Source organism: Engraulis encrasicolus, chromosome 17 (assembly GCF_034702125.1).
Source record: "Engraulis encrasicolus isolate BLACKSEA-1 chromosome 17, IST_EnEncr_1.0, whole genome shotgun sequence".
NCBI lineage: Eukaryota > Metazoa > Chordata > Actinopteri > Clupeiformes > Engraulidae > Engraulis > Engraulis encrasicolus.
In genome coordinates this window covers 29,189,658-29,211,160 of record NC_085873.1, presented here as the reverse complement: position 1 = coordinate 29,211,160, position 21,503 = coordinate 29,189,658, and the positions used below count along the sequence as shown (strand labels likewise).

The window sequence follows — 21,503 nt, the reverse complement described above, 5'->3', positions numbered from 1 at the left end:
CAAACGGCACGGTTGACCCGCCTCCCTTGGTTTGCTTATGATTGTTGATGATTGTTGCTTATGATTGTTACCGACAAAGTGGGAGGAGTTCCCGTATTTTCGGGAACTCAGAAAGTACTTGCATTGCCCTTGAACTGACTAGTTGCAACGCTGAAAGTGTTGCGTCACTAGGAGGGCACAGCCTGGCTAGTTAATACATGGCCCCTGTTATAAATTGGCTTTTACAACAATGGCAAACGCCAAATTGTAATGCATTACTGAATGTATGTCTTTGTATAGTACTATGGTAGTAAAAACTTTTCAGCGACTACTACAGCGTTCCACTGGTGGGACAGTATGCATTATGGAGCTACTGTACAGACGGGCAATCTTCAATATAGACAATGGACTGAGCCAAGCATAATATTGTAGAAAAACGGTGGGGCAGTTGTGTGAGGGGCTGCTCTACGTCAAAAATGCCCGGGCCATTTATGTCCAGGCCAGCCTTGGTTTTACGGTAGTAAAGGACAGTTACGGTACTGTACCTGACAGAATAGACATACGGTGAATAAAGACTCAATACATTCAACTGTAGAGGGACAAATGTTGCCATGAGGTATAACTGTTTTTAAATCCTAACCCCCTACTATCCCACCCCACATCCAGCAAACCAAAATCAGTAAAAAGCCCCCAAATAAACTTGTGGAATTTGAAATATGTTGTAGTGTCCCTAAACGGGTTAGTGGATGTAGTATGTTTTTGCTTTTGTTTTTTAATCTTACCGTCTTATCTTTCTTTTAAGGAACAGTCCTTTTGGAAATATGATCATCACACCTCCCCTCGAAATATAAAATTGAGATTTACTGTTTTTCCCAGACGTTCTCCGAATCTGTTGATATTACTTCTTGACATATCATTGAATTGAATGGGACCAGTTAGTACCGTGCAGTGTTTAGCACCATCCGGTTCAATGATAAGTAGCAATATAACCTGGTAATCACCAGGTATAACACTATTATTTAAAATCGAGGCAAGGTGTAAAACGAGTACATTTCCAAAAAATGCTGGACTGCTCCTTTAACCATGAACCAAATTATGATTTAATTTTGGCACAGCCTTACACCTAGCCCGCTCAGGGGTGCATTTCTGGAAAGTGTAGTTGCCAACTATGTCAGCTACTTTGTTGGTTGCAATACAATTTCCCATTGGCAACTACCGAAGTTGCTAACTGCTAACAACTACGCTTTCCAGAAATGCACCCCTGCTCTGCTCTTCTCTGCTCTTGCTCTTGAAGAATCAGGAGCGGCAGAACAAGAGAGCTTGATTTGGTTCCCAGCGGAGCTCTTTCTCCCCATCAGCGGGCCATTTGTCCTGCTTCTCCGTGCCACTTCTCAGGGCAGTCAAGCCTGAATGACAAACCAATACCTCATCTCATCCCTTCAAGCAGCGGCAGCGGCAACAGGGACGTTTCAAAGTGTTTGGAGGCCCTAGGTGAAGAGGGACTTTGGGCCCTTACCCCCACCCCTAACAAAGCTGTCATCGCTGTCATTTAAATCCAAGTACCTACATTACCAATCATTACCAGGGGGGCCCTTTTAGCGGGGGGCCCTAGGAAATTGCCTAGTTTGCTTGCCTAGCTGAGACAGACCTGGGCAGCAGTGGCATGCTCTTTGCTTCCGTGGTCTGATGAAGCTGTTGTCAGACCAATGTTGGAATAATTCATAATAATAATACAGTGTAACATAAATGGACTGATGGCGGTTTAAGCATGTGCATATACTACAGCCTTTCAGAGTGCAACAAAAGAAAAAAAATCATCATGGTTCTTTTTAGTCGCGGAATGCGTGTATTTTAACAGAATACTGCAAAATAGTGTTAACAAGCTTTTCATGGCACGGTAACAAAAGAAGCAATGTCACAATGAACAGAATTAGCCCTACAAGAACAAGGTGCTGAACGGGTGCTTTTCCATTCTGCAAATATTCAGATATTTTTAGTGTTGCTATTTTTTTTCTTGGTCTGTGTATGTAATTTTGGGCCGTTGGCTGGGGTATGATGCCTTGAAGTCCACACCTATCCATATTCAAGCAAAACAAAGAGAAAAAGAAAAGCAAGGTAAAAAAAAAACGGCTTAGATATAGGCTATAACACAGGAAAAATCCAAGATGGTAGCTCAAGTCACTTGCGGGTGTGTGTGCAGTGCAGTTTTTGAATATGAAGCTTGGAATTACCAGCTGCAAATGAGCTTTATTTCCCCCCTTAAACCGAATTCACGAGAGGGAGCGAGCGAGAGAGAGAGAGAGAGAGAGAGAGAGAGAGAGAGAGAGAGAGAGAGAAAAGAGGGAGAGAAAGAGGAGAGAATGAGCTTGATTCAGCTAATTAGGTCACTTGCACTCTCAGTCTTCCTTCTCCATTTGCCTCCCTCTAGCTGAGAAAGAAAAGAAAGAAAGAAAAGAAAAGTTTGATTTCTGGCTGCACTTGGAGGCCTCTCCAGAAATGGGGCCCAAGCCAGACAGAGCAAGCTCAACCCAACTCAACCCAAACCAGCCAGGCCCAGGCCCACACCAGGCCAACCCCATGCCTACCACCTGGCTGGAAGTGAATGGGAACCAGCTGGGATGTAAGGATCGCGGACGCTGAGAGGGGGGACAAAGGGTCCTGTTTGCCTGTGCTCACGGAGAGAGGGGGCCCAGATTTGGGTCTCCATTACATTGCAATGTATTGGGTGAGGGGGGCCTAGATTAATCTGTCTCCCGGCCCGGACAAAACTGTCAGTAGCCCTGTTAAGGATTGCTGCTGCCAACTTCCACTAAAGCTCCGCAAAGCCCAGACCTAATCAGTCAGCCTCTCAGACCTCCTTCCAAGCTAAAGGACCTATTCTTCTTTGTTCTCAATCTTCTCTCTTGGCCAAAAAACTTCTAAACCATAGGAAATGATGTAGTAGCCTATTCAATTTTTCGCAGTGCAGTTTTTTGTTTCCTTATTTCATCAATTTCTGAGTTATACGGCTTGCCTTCACCCACTTCAAATTGGAGGGGCTTAATTTGATTGGCACGAAGAAAAAATTTAAACCAAACCCAGGATTAATGGATCTATGCATTGTTGTGATTATGACAAGATAGATTTAGCGCCAATCCATTACTGTATGCTTGGGAAGGATAGATAGCCCTAAATAAATAAATAAATAAATAAATAAATAAATAAATAAATAAATATGTCTTTGGCAATTTTCCATCCAGGTGGACTCCATTTGAAGTAGGCTATTTCATTTTTTTCAAGTGGAGCTCCTCTCTGATGCTACATGGCTGCAGCAGCAATCTGTGAAAACATGACCCAGCGGACATGAATGACAAGTACACAGTTATGCTATGGCAGAATTCAATCAGCGGCTAAATTTCACAAAATGGCAATTGGCAGTTACAGCGTAAAATTGCATCTCTCCTCTTTTGCTCTTTTTGAAAGGCTGCCTGCTTCTGTTCCTGTTCAGAATGCTGAGCAGCCCTGGGAATGTGTTCCATCCCTCACAGCCATTGCGACACAACAAGGGTGCGAAGTTCTAGAATGTGAATGTGCCGTCGCCTTCCGCCAACGGCACTCATCCCTGACACGTGTAATTCCAATCGATCTGCCTCTCTGCTTCTTCTCTCATGGCGAACCACCGCAGACAGACAGAGCGCCCCAGATTTACACATTTTGGGGTGACAAAACGGTGATTAATCACAACTATGCAGTCAGCTAAGCTTGTCGGCGACAATGTGACCGGTTTGTGTGTTTATATTGTAGGTGTATTTCTGCAATCACAGTGAGATTTCCATTTAGTATGTATGTGGGGTAGCCATGAATGAGCTATGCACACAAAGGGACAGAAGTTAAAACGCACTGGTGTTGGACTGGCCAAATCATCGAATGTACAGTGCATATTACGTGTATGAGTAGTTACCCCCATTCTTGGAGGATATGGAGGAATAGCACCCCCTCAGTCAGGGCTGCACTGGTAATCTGGCATACAGGGGATTTTCCCGGTGGGCCGACAGTCCCCAAGGGCCGTTACTGTTGTTGTTGTGGTTGTTTTCCTGGGGGTTGGCCCACACATTAGAGGGGGAGGCCCATTGGTCCATCACCAATATAGACAGTGGATTCAGCCAGTCAAGATATCGTATGAAAGTGGCCTGTGTGTCTTCGGGGCCGGTCTATGCCAGAAATACCCAGGCCACTTTTCGGTCCCAGTCCAGCCCTACCCTCAGTTCATCTCCAATGTCAGTAAGTGTCAGACTAATCCACGATGTGAATATTGTACGTAGAAAAGGAATATCAAAAAGAATCCCACCACTGCAACAAATCAAATACTTTAGCAAGACATGACATTGTATTGTCCTACATTGTGTTCCTGGGACCTAGAAGTTGCTGGGAATTAAATGAAAATGCAACCAATCCTTGCACAAGAGGGCTTCAAAACTTTCTTGTGAAAATAAAAAGCAGATCATTTTTTTTGGCCTCACACACTTTCCTCGCTCCGCACCTCACCTCACCTCAGTGCCTCCAGAATAGCAGGATCTTCTCTCTGCCTAAATTAGGCTTTCGCGAGCGGCTTGGTTGGAAATGCTAAATTGAGACCAAATGAAAAATGACCTCCTGCGCTGACATTAATCAGGTTTCTGTTGGGTGGCTCCAACAAAATGACTCAGACAGAGTGCCATAAGGGCAAGTCTTGGGGAAATTGGGGAGCTTTGGAGGTGAGGGGGCCAGCCTGGTCTCATCTCATGAAATTGCTTGAAATACAACACCTGGAGTCCATCAATAACATAGTATTTTCTATGTTGGTGCTCTTTTGCTGTGTTTTTTTACATGGATATTTACGCTGTGCTGACTGTTCTTATGCAAAAATGTGCCATAACCAAAACAATTCCTAACCCTAACCTGTTGCTATACATTTGTTTGAGCATTGTAGTTCTATTAATCAGTAGTGTTACCAGAACTTACAAAACAGGCGGACCCAGAAAAAATCAGACAGGCCCAACCCAAAAGCGTATAGTGTTACGTATATATAATACTGCATTTGAAAAAAATATGCCTTGTTTGGATGGGCCTCACTGACAATTGGGCGGGCCAAGGCCAGTGTTGCCAGATTGGGCGGTTACCCGCCGAATTGGGCTGCTTGAGATGACAGTCTGTGGGTAAAAACGGGAAAAATGGGCAATTTGGCGTTTTTTCCGGCAGTTTTATGCCCATAGAAAGGTTTTTTTGAATTGCTTGAAGAAGGTCAGTAGACCGAAACGTTGCATTAAACCATGCAAATGTGAACAGTGTGCGGGAGCTTTCTTTGATCTAATGCCCATAGAAATAAATGCAATTTGTTGAAATTGGGCGGAATTAAGCACATTTTGACGGTTTTTGAAAACCTTTTGGGCGGGATTTGATCAGACACATCTGGCAACACTGGCGCAGGCCCATCCGGGCTCACCCTTGGCTATGCATATGCTGTTAATGACTACAAGCTAACAAAGAAAAAGAAAAAGTTAAAAAATATGCCCAGACCAAAACAATTCCTAACCCTAACATGTCAGAAAAGGCATGTTTGTGCATTTGTTTTGTTTTTTTTTTGTCTGAAAACACATGGCCGTATGGTGTAAAGCACAATGTGAAAATGATAAACCGCATAACCTTCAATGTGAAAATGATGCCTGACCCGGCCTTGTATGATACGCATCTCATGACAATACATTCCGGGGATGGTGATTGGATACGATGAAGAGAGAGAAGAAGAAGAAAAAGGAGGAAAGAAGGGGAACAAAACAGAATATACAGTAGATTGAAAAAAACGCAATGAATGGCAATGCAATGTACTGTATTTTAAGCAACCACAGTTTAGCCTTAAGAAGATAACCAAAAGTCACTGAGTTGCGGACGGCAGTCTAGTGGCGGGTGGTCTGTGATCGTCTGCTGGGCAGCAACACACAGCAGCTACGGAGGGAACGAGAGGGGACAGCCCAAACATCCAGAGAGTGGAGCTCGAGTGTGGGTGGGATTGACATACGTCTGCTGTACTGTATGACCTGGACCTTCAGGAGGTCACTCCTGCATGGGGGCTCGTCCGGGATGGATCAGAAACTAACATCCCCGCCTTGACCCCCACAGGACACCCCACTTCCACCACTCCCTTTTCTCCACCCTCTGACCTGGGCTCCTCCCACCAGCATTCCAGCGTGTCTGATGGCAGTGAACACTGTTGTCCATGCAAAACATTTTTTTTTTCAGAGAATTTGAGCCTCTGCTTAAAGGATTACACAGACGAACGCTCTCTCTCTCTCTCTCTCTCTCTCTCTCTCTCTCTCTCTCTCTCTCACACACACACACACACACACACACACACACACACACACACACACACACACTGAGCATAAAATGAATACATAGCCCCTTACAACTGGTGAGAGTGTGTGGGATGCTGCTGTTACATCAGTTCAGTACATGGTACAGTACTCTGAGTTCCATGGTCTTTTTTTCTCTCACGGCAAGGCGTGATGATGCCATCAGAGAGTCCTTTGTGTGTTTTGCTTTTCACTTTCTCTGATGTGGTCCTGACATGGATATCTATGTATTGCTTGTGTGTGTAACTTTTCTTACAGTCAATGGCAATCCCACAGACTCCACACAATCCATTTTAGTTGCTCCTTATTGGTGTTGATGATTATTTAACTGACGCTGCAGAGTTGGATTGTACATAGTCGAGATTCGAGTTAGTTCTTTTCTTCTCCACGAGCTGGATTGAACACCATTGACTGACAACCATGAAAAGAGGAAACATGTCATTCATTTCCCACCACATTCACCCCTTTTTCCAACCAGCCACCTGGTGGTGGGGCTGTGCACTGCACACACATGCCCTGTAACAGAGACAGACCAGACGGTCCATTGGGGAACACTCTTGTACGTTTTTCTCCGAGGGAAAAACCAACCGCGTAACCAGTTGAATCCTTTCATACCGTTACTTCCGTCTTGCTGTTGGTGACGAAGTAGGGCTGTGTGGGTAAGTAGTGGTGACTCCGGGCAGTGTGGAGCTGATTGGGCTGCTGGTCCGGAGGGCAGGGCTTGCGGTGGCCATAGCTTTTGCGTCGGCCGACTGTCTCTGTCCCGTCCCAGCCCTTCAACATGCCCGGGGCAGGCATAGTGTTAGAGCTATAGCCCATCGTGTGCATCCCACCCGACGTCCCGCCAGACCTCCTATCGGTTGACCGCATCCCTGATCCCCCCATCCCCATCCCCGAACCCATTCCCGGTCCCAGCGTTCCTCCCATCGCAGCTCCCATTCCTGCCCCTGCTGCTGCCATTGCTCCCATTCCGGTACCCATTCCCGGCCCCAATGTGCCGCTCATCCCCGGACCTATCCTCGGATCCATTCCAGATGCCATCCCTGACCCCATGCCTGGACCTAACGTTCCTCCCATCCTGGACTGCATTCCGGACCCTATTCCGGAACCCATTCCATGTCCTAACGTTCCACCCATTGCCGATGCCATGCCTGACCCCATTCCGGAACCCATTCCCGGGCCTAATGTTCCACTCATTCCCATCCCCATTCCCGGCCCTAGTGTCCCTCCCATGTCGGAGCTCATTCCCGCCCCCATCCTTGATCCTAGAGTTCCCCCCATTGCTTGGCCCATCCCCCCGTGATGAGCTTGGCTCATTCCACCGTGATGAGCTTGGCTCATTCCCCCGTGATGAGCTTGGCCCATTCCCCCGTGATGACCATGGCCCATTCCTGGTCCCATTCCTGACCCCCCTGCTCCTGCTCCCATCCCTGCTACTCCCATCCCCATTCCCATTCCCATTCCCATCCCCATCATGGGTCCTCCTTGACTCATTCCTGATCCGGCGGAACTCGGTCCGTGCCCTTTGCCGCTCTTGGGCTTCTGCCCGTTCTGCTTCTGGACGGGTATCTCGGTGATGTACTTGGCGGTCGGCTCCTGGAGCTCCATCCTGATTGGGTGAAGGGGCAGCTGGCTCGGCTTGTGTTGTTGTTGTGTTGTCACCGCTGCTGCTGCTGCCGCCGCCGCCATCTCAGACATGTGCCGCCGCTTGCTGTAGAAGTCCCCGTTCGCTTTGTCCGCTAGTTGATAGGAAGAGAAGAAAACACAAAAGGGACACAGTGAGAAAAGTGGGGGAAACAGCTTGTGCACATGCCCAATTTAACCACAAAATTAGCAACAAAGAACTTCAATGACACATTCACATTCACCTTCACAAGCAGAATAGCAACAAAAAACAAAAAACAAAAGTTGTATCTCAACTCAGAAACAGGAGATTCGGTGTCCACAAAAGAACGTAGATTGGATAAGCAGTATCACTCAATGGAAAATGCATTGGCCACGGTGCAGTATGAGGGTGTTCCTTAAAGACACGGTGCGCATGGTCAGTGGGTGCGACGCCATGATGTATAAAATTTGTACAACGTGAAATCGCTCGAAAGAAAATATCCGGTTGTCAGTGTTCAGTTTGTGGCCAAATTAACTGCAGCTGTTGGTCAGCAATTGCGGGGGATAATTAAGGACAGCTGACGAACATTCACGTTGTCCTATGACCAGTTCCACACTCCGACGCTGTCGGTAATGGCAATGCACTTTACCATGCTTCCAATACTAATGCTGATGTCAAAGTCAACCTGTTTCGAACGTACTGCTCCCCTCTTTATACAGCTCCTCTGTGGATTAGATACAAGAAGGAGAGTCTACTGAAACTGAAGGTAGCATACAATGACTGTCTCAGGATTCTCCTAAAGAAACCAAGGAGTACTAGAGCAAGTGGGTTATTCTGCAAATTAGGTCTAACTACTTTTATGGCACTGTTAAGAAATCTTACCTTTAAGTTCATGAGCAGGCTTGATTGTGCAAAAAATAAGCTTATTGCTCAATTGGTTGATCCGAGTCATAGCTCTGTAAGATATATGTCTACTATCTGGGAACACTGGCATGAATGCCTTCACTAGCTTCCCTTTTTAATGTATGTGTATTTTATTGTATTGTTGATGTGTGTATTGTAATGTGTCCAATGTGGGCCCTGAGCCTGTAATAAAGTTTATATACTAGAAGAAGAAATTGTACTCCGCTCGCGACCATTCCATTCTATGCTCTGATGACGTCAGTAATCCCTCCTATCTCTACTCTCCTTGGTATCCACTGTGTTCCCCGTCCTCCCCCTGCTGTTACTGTAGTAGGCACACTGTGACATTTTTTTGTTCTTGCCTGTCCGTCCACGCTTGGATGACTCTGGCTCTGCAGTCAGCGGTTACTAATGCCTCACCCTCAGCGATTTTGGCAGCGCACAATTCAACGCCGCCGCAGCGAGCCTGTTAACCCGGCTATTCCCTCCAACGCTGAGACACAACGACCTACTGACCCAATGGCTCCCGATGACATTTGTTTACGAAAATGTCTCTCTCTGCCCTTTTGCTCGGCCTGAGCCTGCCAGGGTTTTGCAGCAGAGACATGGTGGTGGTGGTGGTGGAGGTGCATGGGCCAGGGCCACTGACGGCTTTGGCAGGGCCCGGGACAAAGTAATCTGAAAGGGTCACCCGCCCAATAATACATACAATACAATGCAATGGAGTCCCAATTCTGGGCCCCTCCTTTCCCTGAGCCCAGGACAACTGACCCATTTGCCCCCCGTTGGCGGGTCTGATTATAGGGATAGGGGTCTACTGTACCGACTCCTGTGAGGGAACAATGGGATGTCGCAGCTCTTGTTTACATACCTCGGGAGCCACTGGAGGTTTTTAATGCTAAAGAATCGGCAGCCAGTCGCACCGTAACATAACTCTGCCTGACAAACGTCTGCTTCTCCCTCGAGCGGCGCAAAAAAGAAAGACGTAGTGTGACATGCACGGCCTCTGCTTCCTTCCCCCACCTTCCTCCCTCCCTCCCTCGCTCCCTGACTCCCTCCTTCTTTTTCTCTCTCTATTTCCCCTCTCTCTTTCTCAGGCTGTGTTATCAGAGCCATTCATCTTCTCGTTTAACTGTTCATTCATCTCCCCACTGAGAGAGGGTGGGAGGAGAGGAGAGGGGGAGAGAGTAGAGGAGAGGGGATGAGAGGAGAGGAGTTGGCAGGAGAGGGGAGGAGAGGAGAGGGGAGGAGAGGAGAGGAGGGGAGGGGAGGGGAGGAGAGGAGGAGAGGAGAGGAGAGGAGAGGAGAGGAGAGGAGAGGAGGGAAGGGAAGAAGACCGAAGGAAATGGAAGAGGAGAGGAGGGAGGGGATAGGACAGGAGAGGAAGGGAGGGAAAAGAACAGGAGAAGACCAGAGGGAAGAGGAGAATCAAAGGGGAGGGAAGGGAAGAAGAGGTGGAGGAGAGGAGAGAATGAGAGGAGAGGAGGGAAAAGAAGGAGAAGAAGGAAGGAAAGAGGAGAAAGGAGAGCGGGAGGAGTGTGTGGCTGTCGCCCGGTCGGCTTGCAGGCTGGCTGGCTGACTGACTGGGCCCGGGGAGCATGTCGTTTTACCAGGTGATTCATGTTTGCGGCGGAGTCATCACTCCTCCTCGTGCGCACACTCCCCACGGCATCCTGCCGGGGACTTTGATGGGGCCGTGTTTGATGGCGTGTTGCTGTTTTTTTCTCGACTGTCCTTGAAGATAAACTTTACACGCTTGCAAACTAAACTTTGCCCCACCCCACACCTACACGCTCACACACACACACAACACACACACAACACTAAATCTTATTTATCACAAGCTTCGAAGAGCGATAGGGAGACATACGTAGGCCTATCTGGGATGGAGGGTGTGGATGAGAGGTAAGTTGAGGTGTGGACAGCGGTGGGGGAGGGGAGGGAACGATGACGAAGAGGTCGTGTTTCAGACAGAGATGGATTCACTCGTACACCTTCAGACAGGTGAATCAATCGGCAGCTTAAATGGTGCTGACGGAACGCTGCGTAACACGAATAGGGGTGGTGGTGGTGAGTTACAACTGAGCAAATAATTTCGAGCTGCAGGCATAGTTTGAATAACAAAGGGGCCACTGGGGGTCTGAGAATGAGCGTAGCCAACAGGGGGTTATGTTGTCCCGCGCCTAGGTAGAGGGGTCCCCGAGAATTGTGTCCTCATTATACATGGGTTTTTATTGTTCATAAACACGGTGTTGTGAGGAGGTGCAAGACACTTGCAGCCAACCACATGAATAAATTTTTTGACCGACAGAGGTTGAGATATGCGCAGCCAGGGGAAAATAAAACATGAGAACTCATCTATTGGGGGGGGGGGGGGTTGGGGTGGGGGGGCTTCCAGATGACTTTGTCCCGAACATGGTCCAATCTGTCAGCGGGGGATGCATGGAAATCCCTGGCGGCATATCCTGATTAGAAAAGACTAGCAAGGGGTTACTGTTAGGCGTTATGCTGACATATTACCGTATGTGTTATGCGACATATTACTGTAAAAATCAATGTGAAATGTACAAGGCACCAGCCTGCATTACATTCACTTAAAGAAAGAGAAGTCCCCTTCCCAATTAAAGCGACGTATTCCCGTTTTGTCTGTAGGGGTCAATACCAGACGTCGCCTACTCCTGTACTAATCAAGTGTAATCAAGAGATACTGGCTGGGTCAAGTTTGAACACCCCACCCCCACACTACCTCCACATCAAAGTCCATGACAGTGGATATAATTGACCTGGGGATTTCAGCCCTATTAAAGCAGGAACGGTGTGTAGTATACAAATATCTTGACAGGGGAGCGCTTGACGTTTCCGCGGCTCCCCCTCTTTATTAGCGAGTTCCCACATCTTTTTCGCGGCCAAAGACAAATCCAATAGTGTGACCTTAGAGATGCTTTTTTGGGGTGAGGGAATAGAAAGGGGGGATGGTGGTGGTGGTGGGGGGGGGGGGGGGGGGTGTTGAGGCAGAGGAGAGATGTGTATCGATTGCCAAGAAGTGTGCCTTATCTGGACTTGCACCCCAAGCTCTGATTCCACATCCCTTTGGGGGGTGTCGGAGAAAAAAGGCAATTACATGAAAAGGAGACGAAATAAAACGCTAAAGTGGAGAAGCAGAGAGGCTTTCCTGTCAGTGAATGATCTTTTGCAGGGACTCACACGAACGAACGAGAGGAAATTACAGTGGTGCTATTCTCTTCCTTTCTGAGACTTAACGGTAAGTCCTTTGTGTGTGTGTGTGTGTGTGTGTGTGTGTGTGTGTGTGTGTGTGTGTGTGTGTGTGTGTGTGTGTGTGTGTGTGTGTGTGTGTGTGTGTGTGTGTGTGTGTGTGCGTGCGTGCGTGCACGTGTCTAGGTGTGTGCACATGTATGGATGCATGTGTCCATATGTGTCTGTGTGGGACAGAAAACAGTGTGTGTACTTGTTTGTGTGTGTGTGTGTGAGCGTGCGTGCGTGAGTTTGTGCGTGCGTGCAGACTGAGCACATACAAGTCCATCCATTGCATGCAAATGTACTACATGTGTGAGGGGTTTTGTGGGGGACATTTTATGGCAAACATTAAAGAGAGGAACTGGTCACACTTCACTTAACGTCTTCATGCATAATGCATCCCTATGTGCTTTTAAATGCATTCATTATGGATTACAGGCCTGGCAATGACAATTTACAACTATTCATGTTCCTGCGACTGTAAATAATAAATTACTCATTCTTCCAATAAACACGCTTCTGTCTATACAGTGTTTTTTTCTTGCCTGTGCTTTAATTTCTTATTAATATTTGCTGTTCCGTCGTGAATAATAAATGACCACAGCTGTGTACTGTATTGTACTGTACTGTATGTGTTATAACTCGATTCCCAGACTGTATGACGGTAATAATTTAAAATGGATTAAAAAAAATATATTAGTCAAACAGAGCTGAAAAGAAATATTGTGCATGGCTTGGCTGATGACGGCTCTCTCCCTGCTTTACTGAAGTTCCTCTCATCAGTCTCTAGTCAGAGTTTTTGGGAAAGTTGAAAAAAAAAAATCTTTCGAAGGAGGAAAAATGAAAAAGGATGGTGTTGTTTTGAATACAGCCGCAGGTGCTTCAGCGGATTCCTCCCCGTTCTGCATAAAGTTGTCAAGCCACATGTATTTTTAATGAGGACGTGCTTGTTGGTGCGTTAGGTAGTCGAACGCATCGAGGGCTGTGGACGAAGGAGTACTTCATCGCTAGGCTGACTGTGTATTACTCGTTCGTTCATTCGCTTGTAAGTTTAAAAAAAAACCTTTAAAAAAACTTGCTTGCTTGCAAGGTATGGTTCTTGTGAAGTTTAATAACATGCCATCTCCGGCTGTACCACCACTGTGGTTGCTGTGTTTGTGTACTTAAAAAAATTGCACAAACAATACGGTGTACTACTTTTTAATGATGGTTACATGCCATACTGCGTTTCGGAGTCTGAATAAACAGCCTCTGAAAAAAAGTGGTAACTTTGTTGAAAAACTTCATATTGCATTGTGCTTCTTCCCTGTCAGGCAGGCAGGCAGACCGACAGGCGGGCGGGCTGGCAGACGAATCGCCAATCTCCAGAGTCTGTATGCTATCATCAGACTCACAAAATGGGCACTGCTTAAGCTGTGAAGGTGGCAGACTGATCCATGCATAATGGAGAGACACTTGTTAAAAAAGAGAAAAAAATGGACACACACACACACACACACACACACACACACACACACACACACACACACACACACACACACACACACACACACACACACACACACACACACAGAGACATGTCTGTCCGTCAGAAAGGCTGCATTAACTGGGCCCGTCTCTGTGAAGTTGGTACATATGCATAAAGTAACACATCTCTAAAAGGTTCTGGAAGAATAGAAGAAGCAGAATAGAGAAATATCTTTTTTTCTTGTTTTCTTAAAAAAAAACCTCACTTTTGATAGGAATGGCAGATGAATAGGCTTTCTTCTCTCAGCAAAGAGAATCTCACTTCTCTCTCTCTCCGCAGGCAATAGCTGTGGCTACTGGCTCTGCGCCCATCTGCCTGCCTGCCTGCCTTACTGCCTGCCTGCCTGCCTGCCTGCTTGCCTGCCTGCCTGCTTGTGTCCCTGCTTGCCTGTCTGTGTGCCTGCCTGCCTGCTTGCCTGCCTGCCTGACTGCCTGCCTTACTGCCTGTCTGCCTGCTTGCCTGCCTGCTTGCCTGCCTGCCTGCCTCGCTGGCTCTGCCCAAACTCCAGTCGACGGGGGACTGAATAGAGATTATGATGGAAGATTGGGTACCAATTTGTTTGAAAACACTTTATTTGAACAGGTCTACATGAGGGTGTCATGTAACCGATATAAGAATTACATGACAGGGCAACGTTAACGACACATTAGTGATGTTTATGACTGTTGTCACAAATTTAATTCATTGGAATGTTAAGCTGACACTGTTTAGGTGTCCTGCCATTCCAAAAATCTAAAGGACAACATCAATAATGTGTCACTAATGTTCCTGACATGCAAGGATTTGTTTTATAGGAAGCATCATTCAAAAACGTGTCGGTTGTGGAGGATATCCAGATGGTATCGCGAAGACGAAGGCGAAAAGTACCAGCTGGCGAGAGTCAGGCCACCATGACGTAGCAAAATAATGTGTAATCAGAGACTGTATACTGTAGAATTGCTTCAGACCATCATCAAAAGATGCTCGAACATTTGCAAGACAAGACAAGGAATCGTCCTTGTACAGTCAGTGAATGGTTACATGAGGCATCCTGGGGTGAATGAGCAGAGTCTTGGCCAGTGCAGTCTGCCTGTAAGAGGGAGAACCCACGCTTGCAAAGTTGGCGACCAGGGTGTGTACCCATGGGCTCACAAGCTTTGGCTGGGGATCATTTACATTTAATCCTGCCCTGTAGGGAACTGCTTTGTCTGTGCATATTCGCCTGTGTGTGTGTGTGTGTGTGGGAAGATAGACCGAACTATACAAGCGTGAAACAGGCATATGTAAAATAAATGTCTCTGTGTGTCCTTGAATGACTAAGTATACAGTATATTACAATATGTGCATCTATATTGTGTGTGTGTGTGTGTGTGTGTGTGTGTGTGTGTGTGTGTGTGTGTGTGTGTGTGTGTGTGTGTGTGTGTGTGTGTGTGTGTGTGTGTGTGTGTGTGTGTGTGTGCGTATGTGTGTGTGTGTGCGTGCACGTGTGTGTGTGTGTGTGTGTGTGTGTGTGTGTGTGTGTGTGTGTGTGTGTGTGTGTGTGTAAAAAACTTTATGCACATTAAGGATGGCTTGATGCTGAAAAACATTTGCATGGTTGGAACATGGTGCATTATAGACTTGGTAACACTTTATTTTAGTGTAACCTGAGATAGAACAAAACGGCGGTAGGCTATTCTAGACTCCTGCTGCTCCTTAGCTCTGGACTGTAGAAAAGATTTCATTTTAGATCCTATTTACCAAGTGCCGTATAATAAGGGAGTCCCAGTTGCGGATCTCCCCAATCCCAGAGTAATTGTGTGATTGTACTCAATTAATATGAACTGTTATTAAAATGAATATTCCAACAATCTCGGTTATGTCTGAGTTCAGCTGGCAAGGGTAACATTTACTTGTAGAACTGATTTGCATGCGGCCCGACTAATTTCTTTATGCATGTCCATCCCATATGAGAGACGTTGAGAATAAACTAGAGGTTATGTCGCTGGATGGTACCACACTTGCTGAGACCTAAAGGGTGGTTTATGCCTCGAGATCAGCGTCCCTGCGTCGTGATGCAGTGAGCCGCGCAGGAGTGAAGCCCCCCCATCACGCAGGTACTCTGGGGCACCTCCCCAAAATTGTGTCTCGACGCAGGGAGTGATGCAGACAGCGACGGCGTGAAGGGCGAAAATAGGTCTCTGATTGGTCCTCTCGACCAGCCTGCTCTGTCCTCGAGTCGAGAACAAGCTACTTCCTTGTTCTAACCTTCGTCGGTCTACGGACTGTGAGCTCTTCATTAAATAAGTTGCCCGTGCTTTGTCGTTTCATTTATTTACACGAACCAAAGACAACACGTGCGCTTGCAAGTTACGACGCTGAAGTTATTTGGACAGTTGAACAGTGGTTCCGAGGTCGAGGAAACATTCCGCTTCGTGCGACCTATCCTCGACAAATGAGCCACTTCTTTGTTCCAAACTACCGCGGTGGCTGCCAGTGCGATCAAAAATGCACGTGACATAAAGATTTAATGTTTCATTTTCATTGTCGTCGAGTCTGTGAAGCTAAAAAACAACCGACATGTCTAGGTTACTCTTTGTATTGAAGGCAGTTTGAGCGTGAAATGACATCGCGCAGACCGCGCTTCAAAACAGGGCATAAATCAAAATTAACTGCATCATGTCTTCGACAAGCTCACTCCGTGGCACTAAAAGGAGGTATAACCCGCCCTTAAGTCCCGCACACTTTACTCCTAGTCGACTGTAGTAGGAAGCGAGAGGTTTGCGTCAAGAACTATTCTCAAAAGATATGATCACCCCGCTTAAGTTCCAGTTTACAATAACATAATTTTATTCTAAATAGACGCCAGTGACGACAGATAGAACTCTGCTAACCCGAAGTATATGCGTCCCACTCCACATGGAGAAATGTCCTTGGGCTGTACGTTTCGACAGAACAGTGACCTATGAAGGAACAAACGGAGGTCTATAGCAAAGATAGTTATGAACGTTTTATTACAAGACAGATTTAGTTTCTACAAAGTACAATGTTGAAAGAAGTCAATACACTACCTAAGTTAAGAGAAAATGGTTACATGGACGTGAGGTCCACGGGAGCCCTTTAGCGGGGTTTAAACTCAAAGATTTGATCATTACACCAAAGTTTAATACCTATGTACCTCGTGGGACGACCCCAACCAGGGACCAATGACCTGCCTGCATTTACCTGGGCTGGGCCTTAGTACAATGACGTGGGGTTGGGTTGTAACCAACACCGCAGTCAAATCCTATGATTCTAAATCTTTAATAAATTGACTAATAACGGTTTCAAAACCAAGACCTTTTCACCACCACCAAGTATTTCCATCAAATTGATACCAAACATCATAGAAATATTCAAGTAAGCATTTAAACCACGCATATTAGATCTGGCGGGAGTTTGCCTGTGTCTGTCTCAGTTTCTGCGTGGGCACGGGAGGTGCGCGCATGCAGGAACAAATGGCCTGGGGGCTTCACACCGGGAGGTGCGCAACTGGCCGGAGGTTTCCGGACGGGGGCTCTCACTCACACAGTGCTTTTGAGATCCAGATGCCAGATATGCAATGTTTATCTTTGAAATTAAAACACAACTCAGAGTAGTAAAGCAAAAGGATAGCAAACAAAGGCAGTAAAGTAAAGAAAAGAAACGCAAAGAGATGTTAAAATGGCACCCGTGACATATAGCCGGGGAGCCAAAGTCCCAAAATTGGGTTGGACCTGACATGGCTTGCCATACTTTTTATTTGTGATTTTTTGGATAGTTCTATCCCTTAGGAAAAATAATTGGAGGGTCTGCTCGGGCGGAAATATCGCGAAAAAAAGTTGTGCCTATTTGAATGTATGTACCCTTCATTTTTTGAAAGAAATTTCTGAAAAATGAAAAATGACCTGAAATCCTTGGTGGCTTGGGTAAGCTGTCAATAAAGGCTTTCCAGGTGCACAGGACATACATGCTGACAACATTCAATTGAAAAAATATTCTTAAACCACATTTCAATATGATTTTGACTCAATTTTGTGATTAAAAATTAGGCGTTTTTTCACTTTGTTGCTATATTTTCATCTTTACCTCATTGGCAATCAAGTTTTTCTTCATGTTTTGACATTAAACAATATGCCATTCTTTTTATTACAAAGTATAGTGATACCACAACAAAAACTATGAAAATACAACCAAAATCAATGGATCTGCGATGACTGTAGTGCATGTACCCTTCATTTTTAGAGAGAATTTTCTGAAAAATGAAAAATGACCTGAAATCCTTAGTGGCTTGGGTAAGCTGTCAATAAAGGCTTTCCAAGTGCAAAGGACCCATCTACTGATGATATCCAATAAAGAAAATATTGTTAAACCACATTTGTACATGATTTTGGCTCAATTTTATGACCTAAAATTAGTCGTTTTTCCACTTTTTTTGCTATATTTTCATCATTTCTTCATTGGCAATCAAGTTTTTCTTCATGTTTTGACATCAAACAATATGTCATTCTTTTTATTAAGCAGTATAGTGATACCACAGCAAAAACCATGAAAATACAACCAAACTCAATGGATCTGTGGGGACTCCAACTCTAGTTGGTGATCAACAGGCCCAGAAAGTCAAAAGAATTTCAGCCTACAATCAAAATGCTGAAATGCATGCTGAATACTGAGCAATATGACACACACACACACACACACACACACACACACACACACACACACACACACACACACACACACACACACACACACACACACACACACACACACACACACACCTAATCTGGGGATCCTACAATGATCTCCACCCCAGGTGACACCCTGCATACTGTACATGCTTCGTACATACCCTACACCAGGGGTCCGCAACCTTTCTTGGTCTGAGGGCTACCCGAGGGTTACCGAGGGCTACCCAAGGACTACCAAGGGCTACCGAGGGCTACCCAAGGACTACCAAGGGCTACCCGAGGGCTACTTTTGTTCAAAATCTTATACTGATGTCTTGACATCATTCCCAAATCACGGTATGATTGAATGATAATTTGCTTATAGGTTACAAATAAATAATCTCATATTTGAATGAAGAAAAACACCAACTGTGACTAAAATCTTATAGTCGTCACTATTAATTATCATCCTTGGAGGGCACCTCAGAAACTCCTGGAGGGCTACCTGGCGCCCGCGGGCACCATGTTGGTGACACCTGCCCTACACATACATAGCCCTACTTCCTGGATGTGACACAGTGAGCTATTTACACAGATGGGGGCAAAGACGGGCCTACACAAAGCCTGGAAAGCCTATATTTTCAGGAATCACATAACCCATTGCAGTTTGCACACAGGGCAAACTGTTCTACATAGGACATCATCGCCAGCATGCTTCATACACTACTGGAGAACATGGAGCTGAGGAACACATGCACATTTTTGGACCACAGTTTGGCCTCCAGCACGATCCAGCCATAGAGTCTTTGTTCTAAACCCCACTATCTGAGACTGTACAACCATCATGTACTGTGGATTTCCTCTCTAACTGCCCCCTCTTGTTATCAACACCAGCACACCTCAAGGGTGTGTGCTAAGCCCTCTGCTCTACACCCTATCCACCCACAACTGCCTCTTTCTCCTCATTTGCTGACACGTTGTCGCACTAATTATGAATGAAGACAAGACATACTACAGGAACAAGACAAAACATCTTCCCCCGCGGTGTAACAGCAATTACTTCGTATTGAACTCCAAAAACAACAAGGGAATCATTGTGGACTTTCACAAAAACAATCACAGAAGTCACAGACCCCTCTGGTGACTCATACAGTGGTGGAGAGGGTCAGCAGCTTTAAATCCCTGGAGGACGTGTCCTGGAGTATTCACATGGCCTCAGTGGTCAGCAAGGCCCAACAATGTCTCTTCTACCAGAATAAACTGATGGGCTACCAAATCCTGAAGCCACTGTTGGTCAACTTCCACATCTGTGCCATCAGAGGACAAGTAGGCACTCCAGCATGTGATGACAACAGCTCAGAAAATCCCTGGGATGCCTCTACCAGAGTTTAGTACTATCAACCACACGCACTGTCAGGATGTGGACACCAAAAGCAGAAGAAGCGCTGAAATACTGCTTTGAGTCCACTGATTGGTCTGTTCTGCAGCTGCTGAAACATCTGCATGGGGGAGTTCCCAGTAGTTTGGTACATTTTGGTAGTTTGGTAAATTTGTGTATGCGCATGTTAAATGGGCAAACATCCTCTCTACATGTTTTAATGTCATCAACGGGGTATGACGGGGGAAAATGTTATCTCCAGCCTTATTCAATGCTTATATGGATGAAATGAGGTATGACAAACAAGTTTTATACTCGGTGATAGTTGGTGTTGACTACTTGCTATATGCATCCAACCTTACCATTCTATCTCAAAGTCAGAGTTAGTTCCAACAGCTCCTTTATATCTGTTCTGATTATGAGGTAGAGTTTGACATTAATGACAATGTTAGGAAGAGTGTGATACTGTGATTAAAGTTTGTGAATAAAATTACTGTATCACCTTATGAAAGTTGACCTAACTGAAAGAAAGCCCACACAAGAAACATTTAGGTAGCATTTAAAATCTGTGAGCAGATTTTATTGTTTAGCGGCCGGAGTAGTTATTGCGTGGAGACATGAAGTCTTCCACTCAATAAGTCCTGAAGTAGATACAAAAAACAATCCTACTTAAACATTCCCCAACCCCACAGTCCATGGTGTGTGCGTCTTCTGCGCATGTGGGGTCCCGCATGGCCAGATGCACTGTCCATTGTCTTGTTGTCCAGCATATGCAATTTCATATTTCGTTGTTCAGCAGCCTTGTGACCACACAAATTAGATGCACATGTCTACAATATTGAGGGTCCCGTGGCCCATTACAGAAAAGCTTACACACAAGAATATGTCACTAGGACTTCCCCAGCCAGACCATAAGAATAGAATGAGAACATAATATAGAAATAGTAAAAGGTTAAGAAAACTAAGATGAGGTTATAAATTCATAATAACATGTATAAATGCAGTGAATCTTTTCACAAAGTTCCCTCCTGTCTATCTATCTAAGAGCTGGGAGTAGCAAATGCCACAAAATATCTGTGGTGCATCCTGCATCCTGATGGCTGAAACTGATAGCGCAATTAGTTGATCCAGGTCATAGCTCTGTTAAGGACATGTCTATGAGCTGGGAACACTGGTATAAGGGCCTTCATTAGCTTCCCTGTTTATATGTACTGTATGTAGGTATGAAAGTATGCTGTTGTGAAGTATTGGTGTACTGCGTATTTCATGTATCCCTTTTGGTCCTCAAGCCTGTAATATTATTTAAAACATGTGCAAAAGAGGTAGCTGAGCCACTGCAACACATCTTAAACAAGAGTCTACAAACGGGTAAGGCACCTGTAGATAGTGCCTACAGTAGAAGACCTCTTCTCTCATACCAGTCCCCAAAAAGCAACACAACAATGATTACAGACCAGCTGCTCTCACATAATGAGAACATTTGAGTGGGTACTGCTGCTCAACAGAAAGAAAACCCAGGTTTGCCATGCTCTGGATTCCATACAGTTTATTAATCAGGATAATGTGGGAGTTGTGGACGTTATCCTGCAACTGCTAAATAGGGAAAATTCTCACTTGGACAAAGGAGACAGTGAGAATAATGTTCTTTGACTTCTCTAGTAGTGCCTCAAACATCCAGACACTTTTGCTGAGAGACTAACTTCTGCAGATGGTGGATACAGCTCTGGTGACCTGGATAAATGACCCCAGTACTTACACTCAGACTTAGACTTAGACTTCTTTATTGTCCATTAAACTTACATAAAATAGAGATTTTGCTTTGGTGGTGGCATAAGGACGC

General features: G+C 45.6%; 1 protein-coding gene across 1 annotated transcript in view; it reads right to left on the bottom strand.

The window, feature by feature from the left end:
• Positions 1-6,956: 6,956 nt before the first annotated feature.
• The window catches only part of shisa9a (shisa family member 9a), a 94,365-nt gene continuing 79,818 nt past the window's right edge, over positions 6,957-21,503 (bottom strand). The window contains exons 4-6 of the mRNA XM_063220580.1: positions 8,028-8,086; positions 7,849-7,985; positions 6,957-7,167 (exon numbers count right to left, since the gene is read on the bottom strand). Coding sequence (XP_063076650.1) covers positions 6,957-7,167; positions 7,849-7,985; positions 8,028-8,086 — 407 coding nt within the window. The remainder of the gene's footprint in view (positions 7,168-7,848; positions 7,986-8,027; positions 8,087-21,503) is intronic.